This window comes from Bombina bombina, chromosome 3 (genome assembly GCF_027579735.1).
Source record: "Bombina bombina isolate aBomBom1 chromosome 3, aBomBom1.pri, whole genome shotgun sequence".
Classification (NCBI taxonomy): domain Eukaryota; kingdom Metazoa; phylum Chordata; class Amphibia; order Anura; family Bombinatoridae; genus Bombina; species Bombina bombina.
Window position 1 is genome coordinate 6,449,199 of NC_069501.1, and position 14,429 is coordinate 6,463,627.

At 40.6% G+C, this 14,429-nt stretch overlaps 1 protein-coding gene across 1 annotated transcript in view; it reads right to left on the reverse strand.

Annotated features, from left to right (window-relative positions):
- Positions 1 to 2,412, reverse strand: part of LOC128652775 (high affinity cGMP-specific 3',5'-cyclic phosphodiesterase 9A-like) — a 432,847-nt gene extending 430,435 nt beyond the window's left edge. The window contains exons 1-2 of the mRNA XM_053705705.1: positions 1,856 to 2,412; positions 1,067 to 1,094 (exon numbers count right to left, since the gene is read on the reverse strand). Coding sequence (XP_053561680.1) covers positions 1,067 to 1,094; positions 1,856 to 1,881 — 54 coding nt within the window. The 5' untranslated portion in view covers positions 1,882 to 2,412. The remainder of the gene's footprint in view (positions 1 to 1,066; positions 1,095 to 1,855) is intronic.
- Positions 2,413 to 14,429: the final 12,017 nt, after the last annotated feature.

A 14,429-nucleotide genomic window follows, 5' to 3' on the forward strand; every position in this document is an offset into this window, starting at 1 on the left:
GTAGTACTAGCAGCATTCTTATAGACTCTTACCAGGGAAATAGTAGTACTAGCAGCATTCTTATAGACTCACACCAGGGGAACAGTAGTACTAGCAGCATTCTTATAGACTCTTACCAGGGAAATAGTAGTACTAGCAGCATTGTTAAAGACTCTCACCAGGGGAAGAGTCTTTAACATTGCTGCTAGTACTACTATTTCCCTGGTAAGAGTCTATAACAATGCTGCTAGTACTACTATTTCCCTGGTGAGAGTCTATAAGAATGCTGCTAGTACTACTATTCCACTGGTGAGAGTCTATAAAAATGCTGCTAGTACTACTATTTCCTTGGTGGAATGATATAAAGGCACTTTTTTATCTGGAAAAAAGCAAGAAATTCGTACTAAAAAGTAAAAAATACAAAGCGTTAACTGTTCTTTTTCGTAAAATGGGCTGAACATGGACATTATATTAGCGTAACATATTTTCTCTCAAATCCCAGCGTAATTTTATAAAAGTTTTTACACTATAATTCTCATTATTTTCACTAAAATTCTCAAATCACTAATTATTCTGAAAGAAAAGCATACTCATATGAAAATTACATCAAATTTAAGGTACAGTGCACTAAAAACAGCTTAATTTGATTTGAATTAAGCATAATATTCACACGCTGGTCTCCCCCTCTGTACATCTCTTCTCTTGCAAGGACAGCCCCTATTTTTTTGCAAGTATTGGCATAAAAAACCACAAACTGGCTGGCAGTGTAGGGTTGCCACCTCAGCCATGTTGTCCTAGACACTTATAAGTTAAACATGCTGCACGGTGTGCAGGTAGGAACATGTATAGTGTTTCTGGACAGCACTATTTATATGCACTATTCATATTTCTCCCTGCACACCCTGAAGCATGTGTAACTTAAAAGTTTCCATGAAAACATGGCCAAGGTGGCAACCTTATCTGAGTGAGAGAAGAAGGTCCTTAAGACAGTTGAAGTTCTGGAACATTCTTGATAATGTGAGGGAGCGATGAGAGATATGGCCAGAGGTAGGTTAGGAAGTAGGAGACAGTACAGAGGATCACTTACCTGTGTGTGTTGTGTCTGAGAGTCCTGTCTGAAAATAGAGATACAACTGTATAACATAATGTCATTGCCTTCAAAATAATAAAAAGCATAAAGAAATGACACCAAACCCCCTCCCCCCCAGATACCATCACCCCCAGACTGAGAGCTTCACAATCAGGGAACCCATCAACCCAGACTCAATAATCAAAGATCCCATCACCCCAGAGCCACAAGTCAGAGGTTCCATCACCCCTAGCCTAAGCTTGGCAATCAGGGACCCACCCCCAGACTCACAGAATCGGAAATCAGAGATTCCATAACCCCCATATTTACAGCCTCAGTAATCAGAGATCTCATCACCCCATACACACAGCTTTACAAATCAGAGATCCCATCACCCCTAGACTTAAAACCCCAAATATCAGGTCTCATTACCCCCACCCTAACAAATTAGACTCCCAGTCTCAATAATCAAAGAACCCATCACCCCAAGACTCAGAGCCAAAAATCAGAAGTCCCATCACCCTGAGCCTCAGAACCTCCCATATCAGAGATCTCATCACCCCCAAACTCAGAGCCTCACAAATGAGAGATCCCATCACCCCTAGACTCAGAGCCTCACAAATGAGAGATCCCATCACCCCTAGACTCAGAGCCTCACAAATGAGAGATCCCATCACCTAGACTCAGAGCCTCACAAATGAGAGATCTCATCACCCCCAGACTCAGAGCATCACAAACAAAACAATATAAGACCAGAAATCTGATCAGGCATAATGTATAGTTTCTTGTTCAACATAATGCACTCACCGGTTTTGGGGGGAAATGTTTGCCATCCCAAAAACAACTCTAAAGTCTCTTACAAATATGTTCTCTGCTGCTCTCTTTCTCTTATGCTATATAAGATACCTCTTTCTGACACTGTCTCTGTAGCCTTTCTTATTGACTCTGTTTGTCTAACACAGTCTCTCTACTTCTTACTGACTCTGTCTAATAGTCTATCTAACCTCTTACTGTCTCTCTCTGTGTCTGACACAGTCTCTATAATCTCTTACTTACTATCTTTGTCTAACACAGTCTCTCTGATCTCTTACTGCCTCTCTCTGTCTAACACAGTCTGTCTAACCTCTTACTGTCTCTCTCTGTTTGACAGTCTCTAATCTCTTACTGACTCTATTTGTCTAACACAGTCTCTCTGTTCTCTTACTGTCTATCTCTGTTTAACACAGTCTGTCTAACCTTTTACTGTCTCTCTGTGTCTGACAGTCTCTAATCTCTTACTGACTCTCTTTGTCTAACACGGTCTCTCTGATCTCTTTCTGTCTCTCTCTGTCTAACACAGTCTCCCTAACCTTTTACTGTCTCACCCCAAACAGATTCTGGTTACCAGGGACAAACTGGCTGCACCTTATTCCTGTATTCACAACGCTGCTGGAGCATTTGAGCTAGGTCCCATTGGAGACAATTGTCACAGAGCAGGAAAATCTACTTTTACTAAAGTTACTGGGTGACAGAGTGTGTTAACAGCTAAAGCTCAAAACAGGGTCAGCAATTTGTATACAGTACTTGACATGGGTGTGTGTATGTGTATATATACCTGCGTATGTATATATATATATATATATATATATATATATATATATAGATATAGATATATATAGATAGATAAATAGATATATATATAGATAAATAGATATATAGATATAGATAAATAGATATATATATAGATAAATAGATATATAGATATAGATAAATAGATATATATAGATAAATAGATATATAGATATAGATAAATAGATATATATAGATAAATAGATATATAGATATATATAGATAAATAGATATATAGATATATATATATATATAGATAGATATATAGGTAGTTATAGATATATATATAAATAGATATATAGATAGATATATAGATAGAGAGATATATATATATAGGTATATATATATATATATATATATATATATATATATATATATATATATATATATATATATATATATATATATACAGTGTATATAAAAAGTCTACACACCCCTGTTAAAATGTCAGGTTTCTGTGATGTAAAAAAACGAGACAAAGATAAATCATTTCAGAACTTTTTCCACCTTTAATGTGACCTATAAACTGTACAACTCAATTGAAAAACAAACATAAGTGTGCACACCCTCTTATAACTGGGGATGTAGCTGTGTTCAGAATAAAGCAATCACATTCAAAAGCATGTTAAATAGGAGTCAGCATAAACCTGCCATCATTTAAAGGGCCTCTGATTAACCCCAAATAAAGTTCAGCTGCTCTAGTTGGTCTTTCCTGAAAGTTTCTTAGTCGCATCCCACAGCAAAAGCCATGGTCCACAGAGAGCTTCCAAAGCATCAGAGGGATCTCATTGTTAAAAGGTATCAGTCAGGAGAAGGGTACAAAAGAATTTCCAAGACATTAGATATACCATGGAACACAGTGAAGACATTCATCATCAAGTGGAGAACATATGGCACAACAATGACATTACCAAGAACTGGACGTCCCTCCAAAATTGATGAAAAGACGAGAAAACTAGTCTGGGAGGCTACCAAGAGGTCTACAGCAACATTAAAGGAGCTGCAGGAATATCTGGCAAGTACTGGCTGTGTGGTACATGTGACAACAATCTCACATATTCTTCACATATCTGGGCTATGGGGTAGAGTGGCAAGACGAAAGCCTTTTCTTACGAAGAAAAACATCCAACCAGGCTACATTTTGCAAAAACACATCTGACGTCTCCCAAAAGCATGTGAGAAAAGGTGTTATGGTCTGATTAAACCAAGGTTGAACTTTTTGGCCATAATTCCAAAAGATATGTTTGGTGCAAAAACAACACTGCACATCATCAAAAGAACACCATACCCACAGTGAAGCATGGTGGTGGCAGCATCATGCTTTGGGGCTGTTTTTCTTCAGCTGGAACTGTGGCCTTGGTTAATCTAGAGGGAATTATGAACAGTTCCAAATACCAGTCAATATTGGAACAAAACCTTCAGGCTTCTGCTAGAAAGCTGAACATGAATAGGAACTTCATCTTTCAGCATGACAACGACCCAAAGCATACATCCAACTCAACAAAGGAATGGCTTCACCAGAAGAAGATTTAAGTTTTAGAATGGCCCAGCCAGAGCCCAGACCTTAATCCGATTGAAAATCTGTGGGGTGATCTGAAAAGGGCTGTGCACAGGAGATGCCCTCGCAATCTGACAGATTTGGAGTGTTTTTGCAAAGAAGAGTGGACAAATCTTGCCAAGTCAAAATGTGCTATGCTGATAGACTCATACCCAAAAAGACTGAGTACTGTAATAAAATCAAAAGGTGCTTCTGTTATGTTCTCTGTGTAGTCAGGATTAGAACATTCAGTTGTGTGCTGTTACCTTGTGTCTGATGTCTCGTGCACAAACAAAGTATTAGTTTAGATGTGCACACTTATGCAACCATATTATTTTATTTTTATATTTTTTCTTCCCTCTACCTAAAACATTTCAGTTTGTTTTTCAATTGAGTTGTACAGTTTATAGGTCACATTAAAGGTGGACAAAGTTCTGAAATTATTTACCTTTGTCTCATTTTTTTACATCACAGAAACCTGACAATTTAACAGGGGTGTGTAGACTTTTTATATCCACTGTAGATATCTATCTATCTATCTATCTATCTATCTATCTATCTATATATATAGATATATATATATATATATATATATATATATATAGATAGATATATATATAGATATATATATACAGTATATAGATATAGATATATATATATATAGATAGATAGATAGATAGATAGATAGATAGATAGATAGATAGATAGATAGATAAGAAAAAATATGTTTACCTGATAAATGTATTTCTTTTTTGATACGATGAGTCCACGGATCATCTTAATTACTATTGGGAATATCACTCCTGCCCAGCAGGAGGCGGCAAAGAGCACCACAGCAAAGCTGTTAAATATCACCTCCTGTCCCTCCCAACCCAGTCATTTGACTGAAGTAAAGAAGAGAAAGGAATTAACAAGGTGCAGAGGTGTCTGAAGTTTATAATAACCAACAACTTGTCTTTCAAAAACAGGGCAGGCCGTGGACTCATCATGTCAAAAAATAAATAATTTTATCAGGTAAGCATAAATTTTCTTTTCTTTTTAATGACACGATAAGTCCACGGATCATCTAATTACTATTGGAAATCAATACCCAAGCTAGAGTACACAGATGATACGGGAGGGACAAGACAGGGAACCTAAACTGAAGGCACCACTGCTTGAAGAACCTTTCTCCCAAAAGCGGCCTCAGCCGAGGCAAAAGTGTCAAATTTGTAGAATTTTGAAAAAGTGTGAAGAGAGGACCAAGTTGCAGCCTTGCAAATCTGTTGCACAGAAGCCTCATTCTTGAATGCCCATGAGGAAGCAACAGCCCTCATGGAATGAGCCGTAACTCTCTCAGGAGGCTGCTGTCCAGCAGTCTCATATGCAAAACGTATGATACTCTTCAGCCAAAAAGAAAGAGAAGTAGCCTTAGCTTTCTGTCCCTTACGTTTTCCTGAGAAAACCACAAACAAAGCAGAAGACTGACAAAAATCCTTAGTCGCCTGCAGGTAAAATTTTAAGGCACGAACCATGTCCAAATTATGCAGAAGCCGTTCCTTCTGAGATTAATGTTCCGATCAGAAACAACTTTAGGAAGAAATCCTAATTTAGTACGTAAAACTATCTTATCTGAATGAAAAATAAGGTAAGGAGACTCATACTGCAATGCCGAGAGCTCTGACACTCTGCAAGCAGAAGAAATAGCAAGAAGAAATAAAACGTTCCAAGATAATAACTTAATATCTAAGGAATGCATAGGCTCAAACGAAGCCCCTTGAAGAACTTTGAGAACCAAATTAAGACTCCATGGAGGAGTAACTGGCTTGAACACAGGTCTGATCCTGACCAAGGCCTGACAAAAGGATTGCACATCTGGAACATCTGCCAGACATATGTGTAACAAAATAGATAAGGCAGAAATTTGACCCTTTATGGAACTTGTCGATAATCCTTTCTCCAAACCCTCTTGGAGAAAGGACAAAATTCTAGGAATCCTAACTCTACTCCAGAAGTAGCCCTTGGATTCACACCAATAGAGATATGTATGCCATATCTTATGGTAAATCTTTCTAGTTACAGGTTTACGAGCCTGAATCATGGTCTCTGTGACCGATTCTGAAAAGCCCTGCTTGGATAAAATGAAGCGTTTAATCTCCAAGCAGTCAGCTTCAGAGAAACTAGATTTGGGCGTAGGAAGCGTCCTTGAACTAGAAGGTCCTTCCTCAACGGAAGTCTCCAAGGTGGCAGAGACGACATGTCCACCAGATCTGCATACCAAATCCTGCGAGGCCAAGGAATAAGGATCACTGAGGCCCACTCCTGCTTAATTCGAGCAATGACCAGAGGAAGAAGAGCAAATGGAGGAAATAGGTATGCTAGACTGAAGGTCCAAGGTACTGCCAAGGCATCTATCAGTACCGCCTGTGGGGCCCTGGACCTCGACCCATACCTCGGGAGCTTGGCATTCTGCTGAGATGCCATGAGATCTAATTCCGGCTGACCCCATTTGAGAATCAGGCTGGAGAACACTTCTGGATGGAGTTCCCACTCCCCCGAATGAAAGGTCTGCCTGCTCAGGAAGTCCCCCTCCCAGTTGTCCACACTTGGGATGTGGATCACCGACAGACAGCAAGAATGGGCTTCCGCCCACTGAATTATTTTGGTTACCTCTGTCATCGCTAAGGAACTCCTCGTTCTTCCCTGATGATTGATGTAAGCCACTGAAGTTATGTTGTCCGACTGGAACCTGATAAACTGGACCGAGGCTAACTGGGGCCAGGCAGGCCCGAAGAGCATTGAAGATTGCTCTCAGCTCCAGAATGTTTATAGGTAGCACAGACTCTGACCGAGTCCAAACTCCCTGAGCCTTTAGGGAGACCCAGACTGCTCCCCATCCTAGAAGGCTGGCGTCTGTTGTCACAATCACCCAAGATGGTCTGCAAATGCAGGTTCCCTGGGAGAGATGATCCAGAGACAACCACCATTGAAGAGAATCCCTTGTCTCCTGCTCCAGTAGTATTCGAGGAGACAAGTCCGCATAATCTCCGTTCCATTGCTTGAGCATGCTTAACTGCAGAGGCCTGAGATGGAACCGAGCAAAGGGGATGATGTCCATTGGTGCCACCATCAGCCCGATTACTTCCATGCACTGAGTCACTGATGGCCGAGGAGTGGACTGCAGAACTAGACAAGTATTGAAAATCTTTGATTTCCTGACTTCTGTCAGAAAAATCTTCATTGATAGGGAATCTATTATTGTTCCTAAGAAAGATACCCTTGTGTTTGGAACCAAAGAGCTCTTTTCCCAGAACCTTTGAGAAAATTCTGGGAGTGGTGGCAAGACCTAAGAGAAGAGCCATGAATTGGAAGTGTTTGTCTAGAAAGGCAAACCTTAGAAACTTGTGATGATCCTTGTGAATAGGAACATGAAGTTACGCGTCCTTTAAATCCACTGTTGTGATAAATTGACCCTCTTGGGCCAAAGGAAGAATGGAACGAATAGTTTCTATCTTGAAGGACCGTACTCTGAGGAATTTGTTTAGACTCTTGAGATCCAAAATTGGTCTGAAGGTTCCCTCTTTCTTGGGAACCACAAACAGATTGGAATAAAATCCCTGACCCTGTTCCTGTATCGGAACAGGAACTATGACTCCCAGGTCGGAGAGGTCTCTTATACAGTGTAAGAACACCTCTCTTTTTGTCTCGTCTACAGATAATCTTGAAAGCAGAAACCTGCCTCTGGGAGGAAAAGTTTTGAACTCTAGTTTGTATCCCTGGGACCCAGAACATCTCAAGCCCAAGCCTGAGTGAAGAAGGAAAGTCTGCCACCTACAAGATCCAGTCCCGGATCGGAGACACACCCTTCATGCTGTCTTTGATTGTTTCCTCTTATTCCAAGACTGATTGGGTCTCCATGATGGTTTAGACTGTTCCTGCTTGGAAGCTGAAGAGGAAGAATTTCCTTTGAAATTTCGAAAGGAACGAAAATTACTCTGATGTCCCTTCTGTTTGTTTCTCTTATCCTGCGGGAGCAGATGACCCTTACCTCCCGTAATATCAGAAATGATTTCTGTGAAGCCAGGTCCAAACAATGTCTTCCCCTTGTAAGGAATCGCTAAAAGCTTAGACTTAGAGGATACATCCGCAGACCAAGGTTTTAACCATAAGACTCTGCGAGCTAGAACAGAGAAACCTGAAATCTTTGCTCCTAGCTTGATAACTTAAAGGGAAGCATCCGTAATAAAGGAATTAGCCAATTTAAGAGCTTTTATCCTATCCTGGATCTCATCCAGGGGAGTGCCTGTCCTAAAAGCATAAGACAACGCATCAAACCAATATTCTGCCACACTGGTGAGCAATGCACACAGCTGGTTGCCACTGTAAACCCTGGTGTACATACATCTTTTTGAGTAACCCCTCTAATTTTTTGTCCATAGGTTCTTTAAAAAGCACAACTATCCTCTATGGGTATAGTAGTTCTCTTAGCCAGAGTGGAAACTGTTCCTTCCACCTTGGGAACTATTTGCTAAGCCTCCTTGACAGAGTCGGCTATGGGGAACATCTTTTTAAATATAGGAGATGGAGAAAAAGGGATACCCGGTCTCTACCACTCCTTAGTAATGATCTCAGAAGCTCGGTCTGGAACTGGAAAAACATCTATCGAGGAAGGGACCTCAAAATATTTGTTAAGCTTACTGGATTTCTTAGGATTAATAATGACCGTGGAGTTGTCGTCCAATGTAGCTAAAACCTCCTTAAGTAGTAGACGGAGGTGTTCTAGCTTAAACCTGAAAGATACCACTTCAGTATCAGTAAGAGGGATTACACTGTCAGAATCTGAAATTTCACCTTCAGATGCTACTACGGTATCCTCCTCCTCAGGCTTCTGGGAGGGGGCATCCGCAATAGCAAGAACTGTGTCAGAAACCTCGCTTACTGAATGTCTGATTTTCCTCTTATGCTTTCCCTGCAACATTGGAAAGGCGGACAACGCATCTGAAACTGCAGAAGACATAAGAGAAGTGATGTCTTGTAAAGTAACCCCAGCAGGAATTATAGAGGAAGCGCAGGGCACCGCATGTGAGGGCAGTAAAATTTGGGACGCTTGAGGAGAAAGCTGTGGCATATATTGAGCATTGTCATTAGACTCCTGAACAGCATCCTCTTTTTGAAAATGATAGCTCAGCAAAAAGTCTATCTCTATAATTTAAAGTCCTCTCAATACATGAGGAACAGAAAGGAATAGGTGGTTCCACATTGGCATCAAAGTATAAAGAACAAGTGACAGCTTGCAAGGACTCTTGGTCCATCTTAACTCACAACTGTTCACAAAAATAAAGATTTTTTTAAGCAATTTTAGAACTGAACAAAAAAACGTTACTGTCTCTTTAAATTTAAAAAAAATTGGTAACTTTTTTTCTTTTAGCGTATGTAATACAGAAATACAAATTAGCCCTGCAGATCACCTCTACACCTCAGCAGTACTTTGCTCTGTTTAAAAGGATTCTTTTTATCCTTTTTTCTCGCCCACCTTTTGCAGTTTTATCCAACTTTGGAGTCGTACTAATCTTTTAACAAAGACTCATCAGGAAATGTATAGACTTGCAAAGACGCTCCCTTTTGTGCTTTCATCAGAGACTCTATGTTTTATATTTCTAACATATCATGAAATAAGTTATTGAATATTATTTTGTATTTGTTTTCTGTCCTGATCTACAGTAGATTGGTGATTATTTATTTTTTGTATGCTATGTGCTTTTATTATTATGAAATGTGTTTTTATTGTTATGCTATATAATTTTCTTATTTCTGTATGATCAATTATATGCTTTTTTGGGGTGATTGTTTTATAACCTCTGTCTTTCTATCATTTTATTAAAAGTCTATTTTATCTTATAAATTAACTAGAACATATTTCAACATAAATACTACACACATTTAGTTATCTTTGGATAGCGCAGCTGTAACCAATCACCTTTCTGCAGTCTTTACTGCAGCCATTGTGATCACTCCCCTAAAGTACTTTGCTGAGGTGCCTACCTGTCTGAAGAAATCGACCCTCTCTGCTTAAACAGGAGCCGTTTCCACTAACAGAACTGGGACTCTGCAGTCACTAGTTGGCACGCATCCAATTCACCAAAGATGCGTAGATGAATATACTAACAAGAGCTTCTTTTTCCGAATAGATGCACAGAAGAAAATGCTAACAAGTTTCTTCTTCCGACTATCAGGAAGAGGAAGTAAGAAAGGGCGTGCAATGCGATCCCCTAGTACCGCCCATTGTGGGCGTCACCAAATCCTGTCATCTCCCGGTCGTGCATATTATTAAAAATGCTGGGAGATGAGAACCACCATAAGCCTATGCTTTCTACATCCAGCCCCAGTGCCTGCTCTGTTACTGTCCACATATACCTCCTGACAACGTAGGAGCTTTGTGCCATAAATAAAGTGTCCCATATCCCATGAGTCTCTTTATTGTCCCTTGTTTAAATCAAGTGCCTAACTTTTTCTGAGACCTTGTCCCCCAGATAATAAGTCAGCACTTACCTCATAGTCTGCCCGACAGTAAGGCAGATCCCAGGTTTGAGAGGTCCTCTCCCTCCCATGGACCTGTGACAAAAGGGAAAAGACTGAGTAAGATCCCTCAGTTTTTCAGAGTTAGGGCAGCATCAGTATGGGAGGCGCAGTGAGAATTATGTCCCACAAGTTCCCATTGCTCTAAAGCCACCACTGCTCTACTGAAAAGACTGATATGGATGGACTATGGCTACACCCTAGGACAAAGCAGCACAATCCTGTACTACTTTAAAAATAATAAACTCTTGATTGAAGATCTATTTCTAACACCTAATTTACCACCTCCTTGCTCTTAACGTAGGCAAAGAGAATGACTGGGGTTGGAGGGAAGGGAGGTGATATTCAACAGCTTTGCTGTGGTGCTCTTTGCCGCCTCCTGCTGGGCAGGAGTGATATTCCCAATAGTAATTAAGATGATCCGTGGACTCATTGTGTCATTAAAAAGAAATTGATTTTACCACAGAAACTCTCTGATTACACTGTTTCCAATGCAGCAAAGGATTCTGGGTGAGATATGCAAATGAGGTTCACAATGACACATTTTTACTTCTAGCCTGCTTTTTAAGGCGGACTTCCCTTTACGCCATAGCATTGCCGCATTACACAGCTTCTAAGCTTAGCTAGGGGTAGTACAGTGATTCAGACCAATCCCAGGACAGCTGTTTCGTGGTTATTGCCACTCATCAGCTGGGAGTAGGTTGAATCACTGCTTGGTAAAGTTGTTTTCTGGGGGAAATACAACAGCAATTTAAAATATGGGGAGGCGAAAAGTGAGTTTAAAATCCTCCAATAAATCCAAAATGTAGAGAAAATAACTCATTGTGTAAACCATTTACAAATCTAGACAAGTCAGAAGACTTGCTTTTACCCCAGAAACTCTCTGATTACAGTTTCCAATGCAGCAAAGGATTCTGGGTGAGATATGCAAATGAGGTTCACAATGACTCACTTTTTTTACTTCTAGCCTGCTTTTTAATTCAACCTACTCCCAGTTTTTTTATGGAGCAAAGTGTACACTTTTATAGTGATCACATTTCTGTATATTTCCTGCTCGTGTGATACCTCATAGTGATTGAGGTTGTAGTGTGTAAGTAGCACTCTGCTCTAAAATAAAAGTGCTTTTTTCCAAACGGGGTTACGCTATGTCTTTCTTATGTTTTCCTGCATGCCCTGTATAAATGGACGAGTGAAAGGACACCCGTTTTAAATCCTCCCAAGGATAATCCAGTGTCTGTGATCAGACTGAGAGCCCAGATTTGGTGAACAGGTGCAATCCTCGAACGGCTACAGATCTGACGGGTGACCCACTTACCTCATAAGACTGAGGGACCGGGATGTAAGTAGAACTAACAGCCCGTTTTAGGATATTTCTAAGTCACTAACAACCTTATACTGCACCGTTGGTTGGACTAAGAAATAGGATTTGTGCCCATTATATTTTCATTGGACTTGAAATTTTATTCTATATTCATTCTTTGTTTCATATACATTTTTATATACAAGTTATCCATGTCTCTCTGCTGATAATGTTTGTATAATTCTATTACTTTTATGTTGCAAAATTTCATTGCATTGCATTGTATTTTATTTTATTTTAGAATACACCGATAGATTTGTTTTGATCGATGTACTCTTTGTTAAAGAATCTAGTGTTGTGAGAATTCTACACATATACTCCAGAATTAGAATAAGAATAACTTATCTTATATCCAGTATTAGCGCTGTACAGTTTGCATTACTCTTTCTTAATCAATCTTTTATTTGAGGGGCAGGGGGTGAGGATCACCTAGCCACTCATTATCTGCAGAATTACAGCAGCTTTACCTTGGTATTGGGATAGATAGCACCTTCCAGTGGTGTCTTTGTTCTGCTCAGACACCATTTTCCCAAAAAATCATTTTTTTAGATATATATAGATATATATAGATATATACACAGTATATATAGAAAGATATATAGATATACTGTATATACAGTATATATATATATATATATATATATATATACATATATATAGATAGATAGATAGAGAGAGAGAGAGAGAGAGAGAGAGAGAGATAGAACACAAGGGAAACGGAACACAGCATCCGGTCAACAGCCCAGGGCACTGCTATTGTAAATACATACAGTCCTGATGAACCTCACGCCTGGCTCCAGCGTATTAAGGTCACCCCAAGCAGGTACAACACAAAGGGATTTTTGCAAAAAGCCTTTTATGGGAATAAACACATGAAAAAACAAGGGCCTCGCCCAAACGTTTCGGCTCTCACAGGAGCCTTTATCAATGGAGGTCATGCAGACATAGCAAACAATCAAACGCACGCTACAATCAAATGCACGCTAATCCAAAGCAGACAGGCACATGTCTGCTTTAGATTAGCGTGCTTTTGATTGTATGTGATAACAGCTGACACCTGTTAGTGTATCATGTATGGGGTATTTAGATAAGGCTTTGTAGTATGTTTGTTATGTCTGCACGGCCTCCATTGATAAAGGCTCCTGTGAGAGCCGAAATGTTTGGGCAAGGTCCTATACTTGGGCAGTGACAGATCGTTTGGGGAAGTTTAAATAAGCGCAGGATTCACGCCACTGAGGTCTGACCGGCATCAGGAGCGTGCGGCAATGACGTCAGTGCCACACGCATCTGAGCCAACATTGCCCCTGGCAACGAGCAGGGAAGGAAACGCCGCACCCCTAGCAACGGCTAGAGCGGCGCTGCGTGACATAGCCGCCATCTCAAGGGTTCCCTCCGGGAACCAGAGTTGGCCTTAAAGGATGAGCAGCATGGAATCAGGAGACCAGAGATGGAGCATGTACATCACGGGCAGGAACCCAGGAACGATCTGCCACGGAGTAACCCTTCCAATGAATCAGATACTGCAGTTGTCTGCGCCTGTATCTGGAGTCCAGGATCTTGGCTACCTCATATTCAGGGTCACCACGGACCAGGAGCGGAGGAGGAGGAGCTCGGAGCTGGGTATATCTATTTTTGATGTAAGGTTTAAGTAGTGAGATATGGAAGACTGGATGTATGCGTAGGGTTTTTGGCAAGGCCACTTTGTAGGCAACAGGAGACAGTCTTTTCAGGACCTTGTAAGGACCAATAAACCTAGGCCCTTAATTTGTGACAGGGTTGACATAGACGAATATGGCGAGTAGAGATTCAAACACATTCACCCACTGGAATGGCACGTACAGAAACCCTATGACGATCAGCAAATTTCTTATATCTAGAGACAGCTGAACGCAGCTGAGAGCGAATACATTGCCAGTGAGTGGTGAGTTCAGTTATGTGTCAGTCTGCAGCAGGGACCCCAGTGGACTGGGCTGAAAGAGGGAAGGCACGAGGTTGATACCCTGCTGTGGCTTGAAATGGAGAACATCGAAGAGAAGAGTGCCAATGAGTTTCTTGCCAGCTCAGCTAGGGGTAGCAACTCAAACCAGTTGGTATGGCGAGCGTTGACAAAGGCTCTAAGGTAGGCTTCGAGATCCTGGTTTGTTCTCTCAGTTAGTCCATTGGTCTGAGGATGGTAGCCAGACGGTAAGGAAACAGTGGTTCCAATCAACTTACAAAAGGCTCTCCAGAAGGCAGAAATGAACTGTGGACCTCTGTCGGAAACAATATTCACAGGAATGCCATGAAGTCGTACCACATGCAAGAGAAAAATGGATGATAAT